The sequence below is a fragment of the Prorops nasuta genome, unplaced genomic scaffold (genome assembly GCF_024137725.1).
Source record: "Prorops nasuta isolate Cenicafe-Biocafe unplaced genomic scaffold, Cenicafe_Pnas_1.2 PNAS00002, whole genome shotgun sequence".
Lineage (NCBI taxonomy): Eukaryota > Metazoa > Arthropoda > Insecta > Hymenoptera > Bethylidae > Prorops > Prorops nasuta.
The window spans coordinates 6608511-6629223 of NW_027116799.1; the positions used below are offsets into that span (position 1 = coordinate 6608511).

At 37.0% G+C, this 20713-nt stretch overlaps 6 protein-coding genes across 8 annotated transcripts; 3 read left to right on the top strand and 3 right to left on the bottom strand.

Moving 5' to 3' along the window:
• Positions 1-1766: 1766 nt before the first annotated feature.
• Positions 1767-4744, bottom strand: LOC136783051 (glutathione S-transferase 1-like). Of its 2 annotated transcripts, none has more exons than XM_066742860.1 (6): positions 4103-4744; positions 3853-4001; positions 3658-3716; positions 3344-3485; positions 2238-2405; positions 1767-2105 (listed from the first exon to the last, which is right to left on the bottom strand). In XM_066742860.1, the coding sequence occupies exons 2-6, from the start codon at positions 3994-3996 to the stop codon at positions 1959-1961; spliced, it is 660 nt and encodes a 219-aa protein (XP_066598957.1). In that variant the 5' UTR covers positions 3997-4001; positions 4103-4744; the 3' UTR covers positions 1767-1958. The 2 variants fall into 2 exon arrangements, with proteins under 2 accessions (XP_066598957.1, XP_066598947.1); XM_066742850.1 differs by having other exon boundaries at positions 3853-4025; positions 4103-4742.
• A 387-nt stretch (positions 4745-5131) lies between these two features.
• On the top strand, positions 5132-9147 carry vermilion (Tryptophan 2,3-dioxygenase vermilion). The gene is made up of 8 exons (XM_066743289.1): positions 5132-5401; positions 5536-5658; positions 6051-6211; positions 6794-6999; positions 7867-8226; positions 8319-8568; positions 8654-8747; positions 8835-9147. The coding sequence occupies exons 2-8, from the start codon at positions 5633-5635 to the stop codon at positions 8998-9000; spliced, it is 1263 nt and encodes a 420-aa protein (XP_066599386.1). The 5' UTR covers positions 5132-5401; positions 5536-5632; the 3' UTR covers positions 9001-9147.
• LOC136783272 (cathepsin O-like) lies at positions 9012-10877 on the bottom strand. 2 transcript variants are annotated; one of them, XM_066743313.1, is made up of 7 exons: positions 10635-10877; positions 10419-10557; positions 10088-10332; positions 9805-9953; positions 9635-9685; positions 9272-9540; positions 9012-9184 (listed from the first exon to the last, which is right to left on the bottom strand). In XM_066743313.1, the coding sequence occupies exons 1-7, from the start codon at positions 10824-10826 to the stop codon at positions 9144-9146; spliced, it is 1086 nt and encodes a 361-aa protein (XP_066599410.1). In that variant the 5' UTR covers positions 10827-10877; the 3' UTR covers positions 9012-9143. The 2 variants fall into 2 exon arrangements, with proteins under 2 accessions (XP_066599410.1, XP_066599401.1); XM_066743304.1 differs by having other exon boundaries at positions 10419-10569.
• A 558-nt stretch (positions 10878-11435) lies between these two features.
• RpS3 (ribosomal protein S3) lies at positions 11436-12677 on the top strand. Its single transcript, XM_066740366.1, has 3 exons — positions 11436-11510; positions 11876-12195; positions 12274-12677. Exons 1-3 carry the CDS (start codon positions 11478-11480, stop codon positions 12644-12646), a joined length of 726 nt encoding a protein of 241 aa, XP_066596463.1. The 5' UTR covers positions 11436-11477; the 3' UTR covers positions 12647-12677.
• Positions 12678-12805: 128 nt separating this feature from the next.
• On the bottom strand, positions 12806-15232 carry Kr-h2 (Krueppel homolog 2). Its single transcript, XM_066740359.1, has 6 exons — positions 15049-15232; positions 14430-14588; positions 14173-14354; positions 14030-14097; positions 13788-13921; positions 12806-13713 (listed from the first exon to the last, which is right to left on the bottom strand). Exons 2-6 carry the CDS (start codon positions 14585-14587, stop codon positions 13500-13502), a joined length of 756 nt encoding a protein of 251 aa, XP_066596456.1. The 5' UTR covers position 14588; positions 15049-15232; the 3' UTR covers positions 12806-13499.
• Positions 15233-15343: 111 nt separating this feature from the next.
• On the top strand, positions 15344-20709 carry Cln7 (CLN7/MFS domain-containing 8). Its single transcript, XM_066740303.1, has 10 exons — positions 15344-15661; positions 16258-16424; positions 16658-16805; positions 16918-17161; positions 17241-17329; positions 17396-17615; positions 17729-17828; positions 17916-18160; positions 18243-18679; positions 20488-20709. Exons 2-10 carry the CDS (start codon positions 16393-16395, stop codon positions 20611-20613), a joined length of 1641 nt encoding a protein of 546 aa, XP_066596400.1. The 5' UTR covers positions 15344-15661; positions 16258-16392; the 3' UTR covers positions 20614-20709.
• Positions 20710-20713: the final 4 nt, after the last annotated feature.

Sequence of the window (20713 nt, forward strand, 5' to 3'; positions counted from 1 at the left end):
TTTAAAAAGGACTAAAAAGGCGAGGGATGTAAAAGGAGAAAAATAACATCGAGCAAACGAGCTGGAAGTTCGCAGAAGCCCAATCGAATGAGCTCTCCTTTGTGAGCGAATGAAAAAAAGTGCGAGTGAGAAGCGTGAAAGCTGAGATCTGTGACGTTACTAGGAATTATTACAGTGATGTTTGGGTTCCAATATAAAAGATGTATAAAAGAAGAGCATAACCAACTCGAACATCCCTCTTAGCACCGCATATATATATATATATATATGTGTGTGTATAATATATATAAGAGAAGATTCAAAGTTCAGTTTTTGCATTACAGAGCCGAAAATACGTTGCTGCGACAGGAGAGATAATTAGTTGTTACTGGCAAACGATTTTCGAAGAATCACGTATTGCGAATATTAGGCCTCACGGCTGTAATTAATCCGTGCTATCTTTCCCTCTGCCAAGGTCACCGTTCATACTCTTACACCGATATTACACTATAGTATATACCCCACTATTTCTGACTTGCAATATTTGCCAAACGCGGAAATTCACGAATGACGAAGATAAAATTTGCTAGTATCGAAAAACTTGCAAGAATCGAACCTCGGAGATAATTGCAAAGCGAGGACTGTTGCGCAATAAATCGACCATCTCCATTTTGTCATTGCGAGGAACGGAATCGAATATTTGAAATGCTGTCTCGACCCGATAAACTTGATCCCTTGAGACAATAGAGAGAGGGAACTGGATACTAAAAGCATTCGAGTGCATTATAATCCGCGCGATTAAAGGTTAGGAAAAAATATGAACGATTCGAGCTAATAAAAATATATATATATATATATGCGAGAAGAAAAATTCTCGAGAAAAGACAGAAGCTGTTAATTCGTGGAATTTGATATCGAAAATGGAACGGTGGTGGGATAATAGCAGTAACCGAAAGCGGAACGCGTCAAGACTCTCGCGGCTGCTTAAGATAAGCGGTGAAAAAGCATCGTGCGAATCCACGTAAGATTCAATGTCAATGGTTACGCGAGAATTACGTGGTCGGTTAGCTCTCTAATAATACCTTCAAGCAGCAGGACAGATCCTTACAAATTCTCAGTTTTCATAGCGAATAATTATAAATAACCATTTGTTTCCTCATTATGCCTTCCTTAGTAACGTTCGATCCAAATTACTATTATGAAATTCAAAAGAGAAATTCAAGATCTCCTGGCTAGGTACTCCATTGTGCAACCGTTTTCTTCTTTTTTTCTTATATTACCGCTCGCTGTGCCGCCTCGAGAGCGTAGAACGGAGGCTATCAGCAATTTTCCATTACTTTTTCCCCACGAAAATCCAATAAAAATAGGCGAACACCTGTTAGGGATGAAATAATCGTTATTCTCGATGAGTGACACTCTACTACCTAGTCTGGAGATTTTTCTGGAATAACAAGTCAGCCTGACTTGACGCTTGCTGTAATTGCGGATTAAGAGTCGCAACTCTGCACAGGCGTACATCGTCCCATGATATTTCGTTATTCTCTTATCGATAACAAAATATGCTTGGAAATGATCACCGAGCAAATTTTCCAGAATAATTTTCAGCTAATGCACGAAAATTGGATTACGCGAATTCGATACGAAGCGAACGATGAGCAAAGGTAACGAAAAATTGTTATGCTCGTTGAATGAAAAAAAAGGGAAAACATTTCACCAACCAAATCAAATTACCATGGCAGTGTAACATTACGCTATTAAAAGGAAAATATTTCGAAGGACGTTTTTTTTTATTCAGCTCAGCTGCAGCTAATAGTTAATTAAAGCTATTGGATAAAATTAATGAAAGCAGGGTTATCGCATCGGCTCTGCATTCTACATAATAATATTGATATTCGAGTTATAGGAATATAATATTAAATTAACGGAATAATGTCATGAGGCGATTTGGCAAAACTTGTATTATTTTTTCCCCATTTTTGTTATGTCGAGGTAGAAAGTTGCTGGCGAATTAATTCCTGCAACTGATTGCATCCTGGCGCGCCAAACTTCTCGTATTCCGGAAACTGCTCCTCGCATCTTTCCATCCAGGCGACTATATTCGGAAGTTCCTCCATGGACACAAAAGGCTGAAAAGACAGCGAAGAAAGAATAGGTTATTATATTCACACGTTTTTCCATTATTCCAACGAATCACGCTGGGTAGTGTCAAAAACGTTCTTGGAACGTTCCTCCAGCTCAATTTGTAAAATTCGACTTACAATGATACAGGTGATCGTATTGAAACAGGCAATATCCGCAATGGTGTAAGAGTCGCCAGTGAGAAATACTTTTCCATCCAGATATTCATCGAGATAAACGCAGGGTGTCTTCATAGCCTCCAACTGATCATCTGGCACGCTTGTAGTCCTCTTCATGACGATCGGTTTCTAGAAACAGGAATCAGAAAATCAGATGTAGAAAAGAAATATGGGAAAAGCAAAAAGTGAAGAGGATGCAAAGTGTTTTTCTGTCTTATGATAATTCGAAATTTAATAAAAACAGCATTTGATGATTGTGTAATATCGCGAGTTCTGCAGGGTCGGTGAGGAGGAAAAATTGTGAGTAGAAGCGGACCTGCCAGGCCATTACCGACAAGAATATGCAGTTAGCCAACTTTATTAAGCACTATAAAAGCACGTCGGCTGGTAGTAACTTCCTACCAGAATAGCATAATATTTCTCCCTAGCAAAGGTGAATTTCATTAAAACCCCATTGGTCGACTATCAAATAGTGCGCCGCTAAACCCTTCGATTTTTCCGAATTACTGAAAGAGGTGCGTAAACTGCTCGTGCAGACTGCTACGTTTACCTATGTCCTGCGACATAACCCACATTATCTACTACTCGCTACCCCCACCCCGAACCTTTTCCTCAACCCACTCGTTCACCGTAAACACACATCCCACAGTACTAAAGAAAATGTCCCACCGTTACCGACCGAGCGAGGACTGCACAGCCTTGGAAAACTATTGAATACGAAAATTATTCCTTAAAGTACTACAGAACTGGGCTTTATCGGCAACTTCCTGCCGAGCGTAAAGATAAAATTACCACCTTTACGAAGCTTTCCAGTACATTCCCCCATCTTTAATGGATAAAATTATAATTAAACTTTTTTACTATCCGAACGCCTTCGCTGCCTGCGAGAAATAATAAATAATACTCTTCAGAACCGTTGAAAGCTTCTCACCGATTAATCATTCAAGATTCGCTGGGCTAATGAAATTCATGGTGGTGGAATGCAATTGGTAAACAACAGCTGCGATTGTGTCTACACATGTATTGTGTATACCAGTTGGTACAGTATGACAGACACGTATACTCACGCAGGCTCTTTTCAACGGAGGGAAGAGCTCGCTCGCGTCGAAATACAGAAACTGATCAACCTTTGCTCTCCTATGAATGTCTTTTGGGTACAAACTATCGTCCTTGGCGTATTTAGAGACCAGATAACACATGATCGCATGGCTGAAAGAGACGAAAAGTTTTTCAATTTTGTTTACTCGCTTGAAAAGCAGCTTGACGAGCTTCTAACTTTTTTATGAAATATTCAGAAAGAGATTTCTCAAACTTTTTTAATTACTTTACGGTGTCTTTTATATCGATCGATTTTAATTGGTGATTAAAACGAGTGTTTCACCTGTCGGCCAGAATAAATCCATTGTCGTCCAGTGTAGGGATGGTGCGCGCAGGATTAATCTGTGGAAAGGTGAAAATAAATTAAGAACGGATAAAACGGGATTATAAAAGCGTTAACAGCCAAGAGTCTTTCGTCTTCTTATTATACTATATGTATATTTTCCGCACAGACGAGTATCCATTTTCACAGGCTTACCTTCACGAAATCCTCGCTAAGATGCTCGCTCTTGAAGATATCGATTTCTCGAATTTCAAAATCGACTCCAATGGCTGCACTAGTCAGGTACACTGATCGGCAACACGGACTCATGTCCAAGGTATAGAAAATCGGCTTTGACATTTTCCCTTGAAATTGTTTTATTGGAATCACTGATACAATCAAACCATTGAGATAAATATATAGCGATTATTTTTACTAGTTTATTATTATTTCATATTTTTCTTACCGTATTCTACAAGTTACTATATATAAATATATATCTATATTGACCACAGAGTCTGACAGGCTAACCGAGAGCACGACAAGTTCGACGACGGTCCAAACTGGATCTTCAATTATATGTAGCAGCTAGCAGCATTATTTACCAGCACCCACACTAATACACTTACCATAATTATGCCAATGTATCGTATCACACCCACTCTTCGAAGCAATATAGGCACTGTGCACACTAACACGAAGATTGATGATATTGAAGTGTGAATGTGTGGCTGTAATCTGTATACGTATACGAAAAATACACTCGAAAATTACAATAATTAACGATAGACAGCGCTGATAGTATGCATATTCACTACTACACATTGCGTTGGTGTATGTACGGTTCCTATACCGTGCAACCACTCCCACATTGTTATCTCTTTAAAGTATTTATAATACCAATTGATACCGGCGCATTACCGATCCAATATAAATCCTCCAATGCTAATGCTATACCGACGCTATGTATCAAGCGGCTTTAATCCATCAATAATACTCCTTGCTGCCGATACAGTTTTAATTTATAATTGCATATTAATCATAATTCCTCTCGTAATTACACGAAACACTCATTAGCGCTCTGTACCATAAATAACGCAAGCTGCATCTCGACGCTTTCCTTCTTCTTCCCGTCTAATAAGCTGATGCTAAACAACACTTTACACAATTTCCCGCTGGACAGGTAGCTACACCTAGTGGTAGTTTCTCAAGACTGATCGGATACTCGATCGATTTTACATTTTCACTCCACGCGCTCAAAATCTTTATTTATATCGTAAAAGCGCACTGGAGCATAAAATGCTGATACATGTATAACTATATTATACAATGTATGCTATATAAATAAAGAGGGAGAGAGAGAAAAAGTATATCTGGATGAATGTCAGCCAGCGCGCGGGAACCAGAGTGTTTTTTGAATGATAACGGTATTGGTTGCACGACTGCACGAGTGTAGTATAAACAAGAAAAAGAAAGAAAAATGTCTATTACTTGATACGTAATTCTCGGTTGACCAATATTGAATTTTTCTTGCCGGCGAGAGGTCGATCGGACCTCGCAATTCGCGTTACGAAAGACTGTTTACACGAGAACGTGTACGTACACATCAATGTTTTTAGTCGTGCTTGCGGTTTTGCTTGCACGAGGGATTGCCATGTCCTATCGGCAGCAGTATAGGCCACTCGCTAGTAGCTCTTTAGTTGCCCTCCAACCATCCTCCAGCTAACATGCATCAAGTCCCTTGCTTCGATCGACAATCTATCAGGTTAGTGCAGAAACCTTCTATTGTACATAACCTGTCACCCACTTGCACCGCCAAACCGCCAAAATCTGCAAGAAACAAGCAGACCGAAAATCTCACACATACCATCCACCGAATATATTTCATCCTTGTTGCAGTAATAAACAAGCCTGATAACGAGAAAAAGATTTTGTCGTTGGTGAAGAAAGGAAGCAGAGGGCTATAAACGACGGTATATCGACGAATAAAACGGAAATGGCGTGTCCTCTATCGGATATCTCGTAAGTACCATTCTCTCTCTCTTTCTCCCCCTCTTTATTTTCGTTCGTTCGTTTACCTTTTCACACACCCTCTCCACCCTCCAGAGGGAGTCCCAGAAGCATATAGCAGTTAATTTCGTCCAATATTAAATGTGATTTTCGCCTCGCGAGCTGATAATTCTGGGATTGCGACAATAACAAGTTTGGAGTATTTTTACACCAAGAAGAAGGCGATAAGCCCGCAGCATCTTGTTTGTACGTGATTACTCTGCTCGACTCACCAGAATTTTTTGCTCTTTTTTTGCGACCTGGTCCCGAAACGCGATAATAAATGCATTTGCTCGATTTAAACCACACAGAGAGAAAGTATAATATAGAATATAAAAATGAGAGGGAAAAATGGTTTATTTCAGGGAAGAGATGAGTCAAGAGGGTGAACACATGACGGATGGACCGGGTTTATTGTACGGCGAGTATCTTCGTTTGGACAAGATTCTTTCGGCTCAAAGATTGCTGAGCGTCGAGTACAACGCGAAAGTGCACGACGAACATCTTTTCATCGTCACGCATCAAGGTAATAAAGGGTCTAGACATATATATCAAGACACTCGGTAGAATCTCGCACAAAATAATAAAAGTAAGTTGAGCTAGTGGCAAACTATGCCGGCCATCATACTGGATCCCTTGCTAGATTTGTGAAGACTAATAACGATTCAGCCGTTAAAAAAAAGTAAAAATCTCATTGGTCCTAACAAGTCTAGCAAGTAAACTGGCATGAAATCCAGCCTAGTGTGCCACGAGCTTAACATGCGAACAGGGCACCGAGTATACTTTTCTTGAATTATCAAGTTTTTAAATTTGTTTAAAGAACACTTGGACACTTTTTAATATTTGCTAACTTTATTTTAAAGACATAATTAAAGTTTTAAATTAAAAAAATGAATTCTTTTAATTTGGTTATATATATGTAGTTTAATGTTGCTACACTTGAGCTTCACTCCCTGAAGTATATAATTAACATTAAAAACTTAATTAACATTAAAAACTTAATTAACATTGAGAACTCTCTCTCTTTCTTATGCTTCCTTGAAATGTTTGTACACAAAAATGCGAGAAGAGAATTTTAGTCTTACAACCAATGAACGATTGTTTTCAGCTTACGAGCTTTGGTTCAAGCAAATCATTTACGAGCTCGACTCTGTCCGTGAACTGTTCAGTTGCGAGAAAATTGGCTACGAGAGTACTACCAGGAATTCCAGCAGTGGCTCCTCGTCATCTAGAAATGGTTTACCGCGTTATCTCAACGAGACGAAAACACTGGAGATTCTCAAGAGGCTCAATCGCATTGTCCTGATCCTGAAAGTACGGCCCAAGCTCTATACTAATTGCAGTATTTTTTTTATAGCTACCCTTTCTGCAACTTTCTGTGTAAAATATTGATTCGAAATGGTAAACGCAGTGCGGAAAGTGCGGCTGAAGAGAGAATACGGAAACTAAAGCTTGGTCCGCTTGATCCCAGCCAATAGCAGACTGCAGTTCACCGTTTGTTCGTTCCGATTGGACGAGAAGAAAACTTGAGGAAGGAAGTGGGGTGTGGTGGATTTTTAGGTGGACTCGCGGGTGACAGTGACAGTGAAGGGTGAAGAACCCCCTTGGCGACAAGCCGATTATAGAGCCCCCAACGACTAATTTTATTAGTACCTACTGATCGATATCTAGGCGAGACAATGAATTTCAATTCTCGCGAGATTCGAAAGAGGTGCTGCTGCTAATCCGCTTCTTTATCGGATCCTATTCCGGTGCAAGAAATAGTTGGAAGTAATAGGATCATAGAATTGCGAAATTTTTGTAGCCATTGGCCAGGCTGTTTGTCGCAGAAATAGATAGATGAGAATGTGGGAACCTTACAAATAGCAATGGTGTTCTGGTAAGATAATACTGCTAGACGATATACGACACCTGCATTGGCTTGCGTGCGTGACTATGAATACAGAAATAAGTATATGTATTAAATATGCTACGTAGTACGTACGTACGCTATCCTGTTGACTCGACATCTTTCCGATACCGCAAGCTGGACTCCTGGTGTGGTTTACCTATCGAGGCTCGATCAATGTTCCATATTTGATTTGGTTGCTATTGATCGCCCCGAGAGGGAAACCTTCGAAATCGAGCAAAGTCGATCCTTAGCTTTACGAGTAATCCTTGTTATTGATGACTCTTCGACAGCTACTGGTGGACCAGGTCACGATCCTCGAGACGATGACTCCGTTGGATTTCATGGCATTTCGCGATTACCTTTGCCCAGCATCAGGATTTCAATCGTTGCAGTTTCGCCTCCTGGAGAACAAGCTGGGCGTCAAGCAAGAGCATCGAGTCAAGTACAATCAGAGTTACACTCGAGTGTTTGGCAGAGACCCTGACGCCATTGAGGCCATTCGTCGTTCGGAGGACGAGCCCAGTCTCAGCTGCCTCGTACAGGGTTGGCTCTCGAGGACACCAGGACTGGAACCAGAGGACTTCGACTTCTGGGGCAAATACAGAGTATCCGTGGAGGCTATGCTCACTCAACAGGAACAGGAAGCCCAAGTAACTATGATCGCTCATATTCAACAGATTCCTTACCCTATCCACCAGCCATACATTTCTCTCAAATTCTCTCTTCTCGCTTTTACCATTAGAAGGAGCCAAGCGAGCAACACCGGAAGTACCTGATGGCCAGTTTACGTTCGCGCCGAGCAGTCTTCGACACGATCTTCAACGAGAGTCTGCACAGTGCCCTCGTTTCAAGGGGCGAGAGAAGATTCAATCACGCTGCACTTCAGGGTGCAATTATGATAACGTTGTACAGGGATGAACCACGCTTTAGCCAACCTCATCAAATTCTCACTGCACTGATGGACATAGACTCTCTCATTACTAAATGGAGATGTTAGAAAGATTCTATCGACTATATAGAAACCCTAGTTTCACTTCAGCTGTATATTGATTTTTTAACTCGTATCTTGTCTTTCAGATAATCACGTCATCATGGTTCAAAGAATGATCGGCTCTCAACAGCTGGGAACCGGAGGATCGTCAGGATATCATTACCTAAAATCTACTCTGAGGTATTACGAGAGGCTAAATCAATTTTTACGCATCCATCTAATTGTCTCTTGAATCAGAATCATCGTAAAGGGATAAATTTGTTTTAGCGACAGATACAAAGTCTTCTTGGACTTGTTCAACCTGTCCACCTTTCTAATACCACGTCATCTGATCCCACCTTTATCAAAGAAGATGAAGACACAACTGTACATCGCGTGGAGCGCATGGCACACGAACTACAATCAAGACAACTCTGAGGATAATAATTATTGACGAGAGAGCATCATCGTTTAATCTGATATTTTTCATACACAAATTTTACACGATTAGCAAAAATATATAGGAAAATTCTTCGTAATTCAATAAGAGAGATGTATGAATAAATTGTCGGATAATATGGCGTAACTTTGGTTGTACTATAGCAGCACGTCTAAACTTGAAACCTGATGAGCGATGCCTGAAAAATTCGATTAGATTTTATCGAATCGAATAAATTGCAAATAAAGAAGGAATGATTTGCACGAATAGGTTAATTAGGCCTTACCGCACATATTCTTGCCAATGGCAATGTACGCATAGCCTTTGTCCCCGAACAAGGTACTCCAAGAGTTTTTGACGATGTAGTAAGGTATGCTGGCAGACTGGTCGTAGCCTATTATTTGGACAGCGTGATTCAAATTGGCAAAAGAGCCATCGCAGTGATACTGTATAATTCCTCCGAGATAATTCTGCCATGGCAAAGCGTTGACGGCCGCAGCGACCGGTCCATGCTGAGCCAACGTTGTCAAAAGTTCATCCTCGGCGTCCAGAAAACTTGCGCAAAGGGAAAGAGCCGTTCGCAACGCTCGTTTATCATTTCTCACGAAAATATTTTCTCCAAAATACGAGAAAATTCAATTCTTCTTACCTATCACAGGTGAAATCGCTTACTCGAATGCCTGATCTGTTCGTTGCGATACTGCAATGTTCGAGATTATATTATAGATTATATAGATTAGATGTAATATATATTATATTTATGACAAGATAACGCAGTAGAGTTCGCTCTCGTTCAGCCCAAGTTTTCTGTTTACTTACTCTTGTAACTTACAGCTTTCTGTTTTTCGGGTTAGCGGATAATTTACTTCAGGAAATACAGTGACTTTTGTAGCCACTAACCACGTCAATAAACTACAAATGTCACCGCCGTTGCAGCCAAAGTTACTGTTTCTTGCGCAGTCGATCATCTGGAAATTTCGTTCGCTTGATTAACAAGCAAAAGAAGCATTGATAAGCGATATACAATATGTGTATAGTATAGCGTTTGAATTATTTCTTCTTGTGTTGAAAGTTTGCAAGAAGCGTCGCGCTCTTCGCTTACTTCTTGTATACTGAAGAGACGAAGACTGCCATTTTGAATGGCAAACATGGATTCTATAACTTCGACCGTGCTAAAAGCCCAACAAGCACCGCACGAGCCTTGGCTTCTAACGGGAGAAATAACTCCTTTCGCTCGCCAATCGACCTTTGTCGGTATTGCACTGGCGGCGACTGCTCTTTTAAGCCGATTAGCCACTTCCGGTTTCCGATGCTCCCGATGGTGAGGACTACTTTTGTGCCTCGCTCCTGTTCAACGAAAATCAAGCAGTCGGATTAAAAGCTTTCTGAAACAACACTGCCACTGCAAATAACGAATTCCAAAAAGTTTTCACCTCTTTCGGATATATCCGGACGAAGAGTTTTCTGTAAAAATTCATCCTCCGCCAAATCAGAATATTCCGTCAGTCCGTAGTAAGCACTTTCCTCCGAAGTTCGCAAACTGTTCAATCTCTCAATTTCACGCAAAGATTTCTGTAAATAAATCTATATATGTATATACAATATACTTTCCCAGCTTAACACGCACTCATCCAACGAGAGATAATCACCTGAAATCTTTCGAACCTTCTGCCGTACTCCTCCGGATTATGCCTGTAAGTTTTGTTATAACGTGCGACATAACTTTCGAATAACTTAATTTCACCAGCGCCCGACTTGGAGTTTCGCCCGATTCTTATGGGAATTACCAAAAGACTTAAACTTATTATTAAGAATGCTTTTCCGAGTGTTTTCCACTCCATGCTAAGCGCAAGACATCGTTCCTCGACCGACGCCACCACCGGGATAAGCAACTTCTTCTCTGACTCAATGTAACATAAACGTCACACACATACATACACCTATACCCCGTATCTGATTACACCAGGGACGTATTGTACAAGCGTGTAGTGGCGTGTAGTACAGCCGTTGACGCAGCCTCCCCTATACATATATTTGCATCGCATAATGCATACAGAGGTCTACAGTATTCAATTTTGCCTCTACTAAGTTTCTATTAATATATAACTGTTACTATAATTTTTTGTCTTTCATTCCTCCTGTTTTCCTCTTAAATGCATTTCTCAGCAATTATTGTCATCTGAATATTTTTCCATATCTGTTGTGGAACTTTAAGAAAAATCTAAGTGAAAGTTCCTTTACTTCCTTTTTTCAAATATCCCGCCATAAAGTTGGGGAGGTCAATGGAAGTATTTTTTATTCGATCGTGATCTCAAATTTATTATGGAGAGAACATTTATTTATTGTTAAAATTAATCTAAGTATTTATTTATATATATCTTTTAACAATTTTTCTTTTTACATCACTTTTTTGACTAGGTATTCCGAGTGTAGTAAACGTATTTCCGCTTCCAGTACAGTTTTTTGGTCCTTTTGTTGTTCCAACGTCAAACATGGAGACTCGGTCGATCTCAAAGAAGAGGAAGGTTTGTGTTTTTAACCATTCTATAAGGAGTTTTCTAAGAAAATATTTATAAATATTCGACGATGAATATCCATGGATGAATATTTTTGTACTTGCATCTAAACTTATTCCATCCTAATGTGTGGCTGCCATGGATGCTTTAGGATGCTCGCTCATACGTTCCGTTCACATGCAAAGTTTTATTACTCCAATAAAATAATAATAATGAATAGTTCATAGTGTTTATAAATAAATGGAGTAAGTGTTAATATTTCTGCACGCTGTATTTCATTATAAAATCTAAAGTACTTTTATTTAAGTGAGGAGCAACAATTTATAGGTTATATTTATCCCAACATGGCAATATATGGTACATTTCATTTACAGTTCGTAGGAGACGGAGTTTTCAAGGCCGAGTTGAACGAGTTCCTGACTCGTGAACTGGCTGAGGATGGTTACTCTGGAGTTGAGGTACGCGTCACACCAAACCGTACCGAAATCATCCTATTAGCCACTCTTACCCAAAGTGTACTTGGAGAAAAGGGACGCAGGATCAGAGAGCTTACCTCTGTAGTAAAGAAGCGTTTTAACTTCAAAGACCAAGAAGTTGATTTATATGCAGAGAAAGTGGCCACTCGTGGACTCTGCGCTATTGCTCAGGCTGAATCCTTAAGATACAAATTGATTGGAGGCCTTGCAGTACGACGGTTTGTTTTTTGAAATTTTATTTATCTACTTATCAATTATATGTATCTTCATTCAATAAATTCTGTATACATCTTTAGGGCTTGCTATGGAGTACTTCGTTTTATTATGGAATCTGGGGCTCGAGGATGTGAAGTTGTAGTTAGTGGCAAGTTACGTGGACAGAGAGCAAAGTCCATGAAATTTGTTGATGGATTAATGATTCATTCGGGTGAACCGACAAATAAGTACGTGAATACGGCAACCCGTCACGTATTATTACGCCAGGGAGTTCTTGGTATTAAAGTGAAGATTATGCTTCCATGGGATCCTAATGGTAAGAATGGACCAACTAAACCATTGCCTGACAATGTTTCTGTCATTGAACCTAAGGATGAAGTTGCACCAACGCAACCGTCATCCGAGGTAAAAGTATCCAAGGATTTACCTCAACCTCCACAAATCAGCGTGTAATTAACGAATAAATAAAAATTTTAAAATGAAACTTCTGAATTTTTTTATTAACATTTTGCAGTCATAGCTGTAATAAGTTTTGAATTTATTTGGAAAGAATGACTTCAATTTTTTGCAGTAATTAAAATTTTATTTATGAAATATTTGTAATTTCTCTCAATTTCTCTTATGCAATATATTACTTTAATATTAATTTTCTACTTTGTAAAATTACAAAAGAAAACTTAATTTTAATGAGACAATGATTTAATGCCTCTAAGAATATAAGATTCAAATGAACACTAAAATTTATAATCTACCCACTAGACAAATTGAACATGCAACCAATTTTATAAATTTGGACAAAATTGAGAATCATTTAAATTGATTGAATAGAAATGATTGTAAGTTATCCTATCTAAGAGTAAATATAATTGAAACGGAAATTAGAAAAAAATTGTTAGAATTATTTATCTGAATAATTTTTGTAAAAATCTACCACCAAGGATAACACCGTGTATAAAATAATCAAACTCCACCACTCAGTTTAAATCAAAGTAGAAATTAAATGTCCTTCCGTCGATGGTAAACCTAACATCGGGAAGTTTAACAAGTACCTTAATTGACAATTAGAAGTAAAAAAATGTACAATTACACATTGAACAGTTTCTCTGCAGTGTAGCTTTGATTGTTCTCTCACAGACCTATAAATCATCTTAAAAGAATGAATGTTCTTTGTGATATTTTCACCATTTGTTTGCATACCATTGTATGAAAATGTCATTGAATGCATCCTATAACATTAGGATACGTGCCATACAAGAGTTCGGAAAATTTACACAAATTGATTTAAACATAAAATAGGCTTAAACATCTACTGGTGCACTGGGGCCATTTGTTGAGTGAGCATCAGTAGGCCGTTTATCAATTTTCTTAATATTTGTGGTATGGCTGTATTCATGGTCGCTTTGCTTAAGGCATTCCTAATCTCGATGAACACATTTCTGGTAAATGGGTTTCTACGTGACGCCAGGCGCAATTTAAGAAATTGATAATAAATAAACGGCGTCAGTAAACCAGCACGTCCCCTAAACAAAAACAATAATTATTGAAATTCAAGAGATTTAGAAATTAATTGATTAAAAACGAATATTCTCCTTACGTGAAAACTAATAGGACTGTGAATGGTAAAATAATTATTTCACAAAGAGCGCAAAGACGCAAAATATTCCGAGACTGGAACTCTACCAAGGAAATCATGAGTCTTGCTCCCCACCAACTGTTCTGTCCTAAACACTATAATATGAAAAGAAGATTGTAATGAATAACAGTGATGACTAAAAAAATTTTAATTAAGCTATTACACAATAAGCTGGAAATGTTAGGTAATAAATTAATACGTACGTCTAACAAGGTAAGGGAGTAGCTTGCCAGATGCATCAAAGCAAATAGAAATACAGGTATTAGTACCACTGTGCAAATATTAAGGAAACTAATAATTATTTTTACTGTTACTAACTATTAATATCAAACTTTTTGAAGGATACATGCGACTGGAGCAGCATATAAAAAGGTGAATGAATAAAATAAATAATGAGAAGAATCTTCCAGGTAGATGATTTCAAAAAATTCTCTGTTAAACCGAAATTGTGGCACTCTTTGGTGAAGACGCATTGCACTAGTAGCTGCATTGCAGATTAATACTTTATAGTATGCATTGTATGGATTCCTGAAAACAAAACATGTTTTATTAGATTTGCATGTGCAGAAAAGGTAATAGGTATAGATAGATAAAGATGCTTACCCAAATAATGGAATGAAATATGCAAAGCTATATATAATAGTTAGTGCTCTGGTAACCCATAACCAAGCTTTTGCCTTATTTTCTAAAATGTGCTGTTTCAAGCAATTCCATCCTCTCTCAGATTGTGGAGGTAAATTATCTGGATTTGCATCAACCATTCTGTGGATATAAACAGTTTAAATAAGAAACCTGTATAAATTATTTTATGAATGAGAGTAAAGTTCATTTGAAAAAAATTAACATTAAATCTGCTATCTTATGTAAGAATATTTTATTTCACTCTGGTTACAAAAAAGAGAATATCTTCATAAAATCATGTGTTACTCATTAGCCAGGGCAGTGAAAGTTCTAATAAAAGAATAAAAGAAAGATATGCAAAACATGCTTTCACTTTTGTTGACTATGCAAATCAGTAATTGGGAAAAAGAAGAAATCACAGTAAATGACGGCCAAACGAAGATAAACGAGATTTTTTAAGCTAATCCAATTGATATGTGGAGTGTAAAAGCTACAAATAATTTACAGTTACTCCAAATTGACAACTAAAGACATGACATGTCAAAGAACAGGGTGATCAATCAATGATGAGTTTAATAATACCGATGCAATTTTTACTTACTTGAGATTTACTACTAAGATATATATGCGCAATTATTCGTAGCAACAATCTATTCTCTTTGTGCCTCAGTAATATCCAACTTTACGAAGTCGTTTACACATAGAGCTTCTGATATCAGAAATATCCTACGTGTAATTTCACCAGAACCAGAAACCTTGTATAATTACCTGAGGTTTCGTTTTTTCATTTTATACATCCATCGAAAGATGTCGCTGAGAACTTCTAAAATTTGTTGCTCTGGTGGTGTCTCGTCGAACTATCATTTCATGATTTTTAAAGATCCCGCAGCCAGTAAGAGCTTAAAGTGTATCTCGTCGTCTCGTGGTAGTAGCTCTTTAAGTCACATCAATGCGAGAGAAAGTATTGTGTGTGCGTGCAGCGCAGTGCAGTGTCCGTCTTGGTTTGATGATGCACCACGTACAATGAAATTGGAGTGAGGCTTCTATTAATATAATAGACATACTCGTTAGTTGTTTACTGGCCTGGACGATTTTGCCAGTGCAATGAAGAAGCAAGCCAAAAATTCTCTTGATAGTATCAGATGATCTTCGGTGATCTAGAAAATAAAATGCAACTGGTGGTCCATGTACCTTCTGGAAACAAAGAATGACAGGTAAACACGACTGTTGGCTTGACAATAAGCTTCGCAAAACATTTTCATTCTCATTTTCATAATACATGTTGATTTTCCTCTTTGAAACAGCTTGAACAATCATTCAAAGAACTTGAATATTCTTTAATTTTTTTTTATATGTTAACATCTTCATTTCTGTGCTGTCTTACATTAGACTATTTTTAAAATTTCCTAGGCTTTATGCAAAATATATAATTAAGAGTCAACGAACCACGAAGCTTTTCCGTAATTTTTTAGCCAACTCGATATTATAACGTGTATATTGTGCTAACTCAATATTCCAGATTGCTCGATTGAATCAATTTGCATAAATTGAATATTAAATTGTCTACAATAAACCAATATTTACTTGTTTTATTGTCTTTGGGGATTATAAACCTTGCACTCTGCCCCTTTGTAAATCATGTGATGATTTTCTTCGGACCTACATTATAAAACGTTATCTTTTTTCTTTCCATTTCGAGGATCAAGCACACCCGTATCGTAAATAATGATACAAATTCATACTATCGGTTATCTTTTCTATTCTGGTAAAGCGATTTATGATATTTCCATACCTATATATATTTATGCAGGAATTGAAATCTATAGATAGTTACAAGAGATAGCAAGAATTTCGAACGTAATCAGCGGACGTCTAATCTTTTAGCTCATTAATTTTAGAGCAATATATATACATATATATATAAATAATATTACCAAAACGACCAATGGATTGGTGCAAAAAGCTTTGCAGCAAAAGGTAAGGAATGCTTATTAATTTACACTCTTTGAAATTCAATAATGATTACTTGCGAAACAAATAAGTATTAATTTGGAAAAGTTTTTGTAAGAACCTTTGTTGCAATTGTTTGTTTACATCTCCTTCTCTCACTGTTCAAACAAAGCGTGTGTTTACCATATTAGCTTTCTGAGTAATCGTTAAAAAAAGTGAGTCTTTGTCACTGACAGATATTAATCGATCAAGTTTTTCAGAGATGAAATTCCTATGGACGATGAACTGGAAACTGCGTCCGAGAGGAGACAAAGATGGAAGAGTATTTATATTATTTATTTTACGATGTTCTTGATGTCTCTTGGCTTCAGTATCATTCTAACCGGAGTCTGGCCATACTTAGATAAGGTATGCACGTGATAAGGCAAACTGTGAAGCAAAATAGGACAAAAAATAATTAAGCCATCATTCAGTCTTGAAACAACTTATTAATTTTAATATTATTCTATTTTGCTTTCAGCTTGATCCCACCGCGGGAAAAGAGTTTATGGGATATGTGGTGGCGGCGAATCCTTTGGCGCAAATGTTGTTCTCTCCATTATTAGGATGGTGGGGAAACAAAAGGGGTTCTGTTAGATTACCTCTATTAATTACATTGGCCCTTTTTACCTTGGCATCCGCTTTATATAGCATGTTAGAAATTTTGCCTGGTGATGGTAAAATTGTCATGGTAGCCGCCAGATTTCTCGTAGGAGCCAGTGCTGGTTAATAATTTTCTTTATTTAGTTCTTATGAAATTAGAAATAATATAGAGTGATTAATTACTAATTAATTTTTTTACAGCCAACATTGCTGTCGCTAGATCTTATTTATCAGCAGCGACAAAACTTGCCGAAAGAACAAAGGCTGTCTCGATGGTTTCTCTCGCACAGGTAAATAAAAAAATTTATAAAATCAAAACCTGAGTTAATTGGCTAACGATTTAATTATTTTTATAGGTACTAGGTTTCGTCGTTGGTCCAGGTTTGCAAGCTGCAGTAACACCGTTGGGAGACAAGGGTGTTACATTGTTCTTCTTACCAATTAATATGTACACCATGGCAGGTTGGATCAATGTATTCATGGGAATTCTTAATTTCATCATGTTTCTACCTGGAAACTTCACTGAATACAAAATTGCTATTCGTGAAGCTATGAGGGATGACGGGAAAGCTACAGGTTGAATATCTATAGTATTATATAATAGATTTTATAATTTCGATTATGATTTATTGGAATTAAAAAAGAACTTCTAAGTTTATTTATTTGTCCTTTTTATGTTATTATTATAGAAGAAGAAACGTGGAAAGCAATTAAACCTGATTATTTAGCATCTTGGACATTAATTTGCGCCTTTTTTGTTCTCGTTTTTAATTTTGTTCTTCTCGAGACGTGAGTGCGGATTTAATTTGTTTTTATTAATATATATAGAGGTTTGTATGTGTGTGAAGGGAAAATGACGAATTGTTTGTATTACAGATTAGGAACTTCTTTGACAATGGATCAGTTTGCTTGGTCGAAAATGGAAGCTTTATACTATATGGGCTTAATGATGAGCATCGGTGCCGTGGTGGCCTGTATCACCTTTGCTATGATCAATCCTCTTTGCAAGAAATTCTCCGAACGAAAAATTATGCTCTGGGGAGGATTCTTTGTAATGATCATTGGTAGGGTACTGTGTATTCCTTGGGGCCCAGATCCACCACAGATTGCTGAATTAGGACGTGAGTGTTGATATCGTAATTTAATTGTACGGAATTTTATATTATATTGGTAGATTAAATTAAATAAATATTTATTTTCTAGCTTATAATAATCTGACAGTGGATGCTAACGGCACAGAAATTCTAGGATGCCCTAGTTCCCAGGAGTGGTGTCGTTATACACCACAAATGACTGCATTGCAATTTATTATAGGATATGGTTTTACTACGGTTGGATATCCCATTGGAGTTACTTTGATCCAAACGATTTTTAGTAAAGTCCTTGGACCACGTCCACAGGGAGTTTGGATGGGTTTAATGACAGGAGCTGGCTGTGCTTCACGTGTCTTAGGCCCTGTTTTCGTTAGTGTAATATATACCAGATATGGTACTTATCACACCTTTGGTATCACTGGAGTAATGCTCATCGTTTCTATGATATGGCTCCAAATCGTAAATCAGCGTTTGATTCCTCCGAGAATCGAAGATAACAAACTGAAAGATAAAGAAGAAATCGGCACGGCACTTACACTAATTCAGGTAAAATTGAAAAATGAGCCTGTGGATGGAGAAAAGTCAAACAGAGAAATGGGCCAAGAAATTGACGATAATCACGAGTAGTTTAGAGGATTACTTGAGCCAAGCTTTATCAATTTGATTGGCATGATAAACGGACTGTAAGAATTTATACTATAAAAATCTGTTATTAGAAAATCGAATTGGTAGAGTCGGGCTTTGGTTAAACAACTGCCATTCACAGAGTATCTAGTTTCATAATGTTACCTTAAATACGGATAGAAAAAAGAAACATATTTTTATACAGATATTTACATTTTTACAAACTATAGGCAATTTATTTGTCGAACTTTCGAAAAGGTTTTTGTCAAGTACTTCAATCACAGTGTGATATCTTACAAACTTTTTCTCAATCTTAATAATTTAATAAGTTTATTTACTTAAATTTTAGTCAATTGTGATTGCAATTTTACTCTTTAAGGTAGTTCTTGCGATGGATTCAGGCCGTACTAGTCAAACATATTTTAAGCACAAATATAAAAGTGAAATATATTCTTTTAAATTCTATTTCAACTATTAGTTGATCATTTAGCATTAATTTTCCAATTATTAAAAAGTAGTTTATATAATTCGAAAGTAAATTATGTCTGACTAGTCCGGTCTGAATCATCTGAATCCACTGCAAAAACTACATTTTCTTATTTTTTACAATTAATATCTTTATATTCAGTTCGGCTACCACATTTTTTTTGTACCATTTAAAAGTACGAAAATCGTACTTTGATACCTTGGCTTTTTTTGTTTGGTCTAGTTTTTGTGAGATGCAATCTGAATATTACAACTTAGAATCGCGCCGTCTCCTATAAAGAGTAAATTAAGATCAGACTTTTCAAGTAAGTTTTTCTTTAGAATTTCTTCGGCAACCTATGTTACCTATGACGAAAAAAATGCATTACATTTTTTGAAGTTCGGAGAACAACATATATTTTTTAATAATTATTTGCAGTTTTTGCAAATAGACAAGAACCACCTTAATATTCGTAGATACGTACGATAATTATAGTGATATTTTTAGTGATACACTTGAACTTTAAATGATCCTAAGTATCGTTGATGTCGGTATGATATAATGCTCATAAAACAAACATGTCAATTTTAATATAAGCATGGAGTTACTTGTTGAATATTTTTTACCGAAACTTGAAAATGGTGAATCAATGCAATAATCGAAGTCCGGAAAAATAAGTAATACCATTAATTTACGTGCAATATAGAATAATTTATATATATTTTTTTCACTGGTGTCTAAGAATAAAATGTTTTTAATAAAAAATAATTGTTTCCTTGCTATTTTTGTTAGTATATAGTATATTTAAACAAGATCAAGCTAATATTAACCTGAAATTTATTTTTATCGATAAAAAAGATTCGTTTTACATAATGTCATTGTTATATTTGTTAAGAAACATGAGCTCTAATAAAAACAACATAAAAATCTTATAAGCACACGAGTAGCTGAATATCATATACACTTGTACAGATATTTAAATCTGAGTCATTACAAGTTAGAAAAATGATTAATGAAATAATTGATTATGAATGAAATTATACTTTTCATGTAAAATTAATCTTTTTTCTTTGGCTTCTTTGGATTACGCGATCGAGATTTAGCTTTGCATAAAGGACAAATTGGGGCATTTCTATGAATTTGTTGATGGCACGAAAGACAGGATTTCATAGGTGGTGGTTGTTGCCTACAAAAGAGCATAATTATAGTACAAGCTATAATTTTTTTTTGAACAAATAATGAATATAAATTTATAATGTACCAGTGGTACCTGAATGTTGGAGCAGGTGGCCCTGGCGCTGGGGGCAGTGGCCTTGCTTCTGGCTTACTAGGGCCCTGCAAAGGCTGTGGTGCTAAAAATGGTGCAGAACTTCCAGGATGTCCAGGATGATGAAGGCCAAGAGGTGGCAATAAATCTTCTCCTCTAACTTCTACCCTCCATTCAGCTTTCTGCATCGGTCGTTCAAAATAACTATGAACAAACCGTCTAC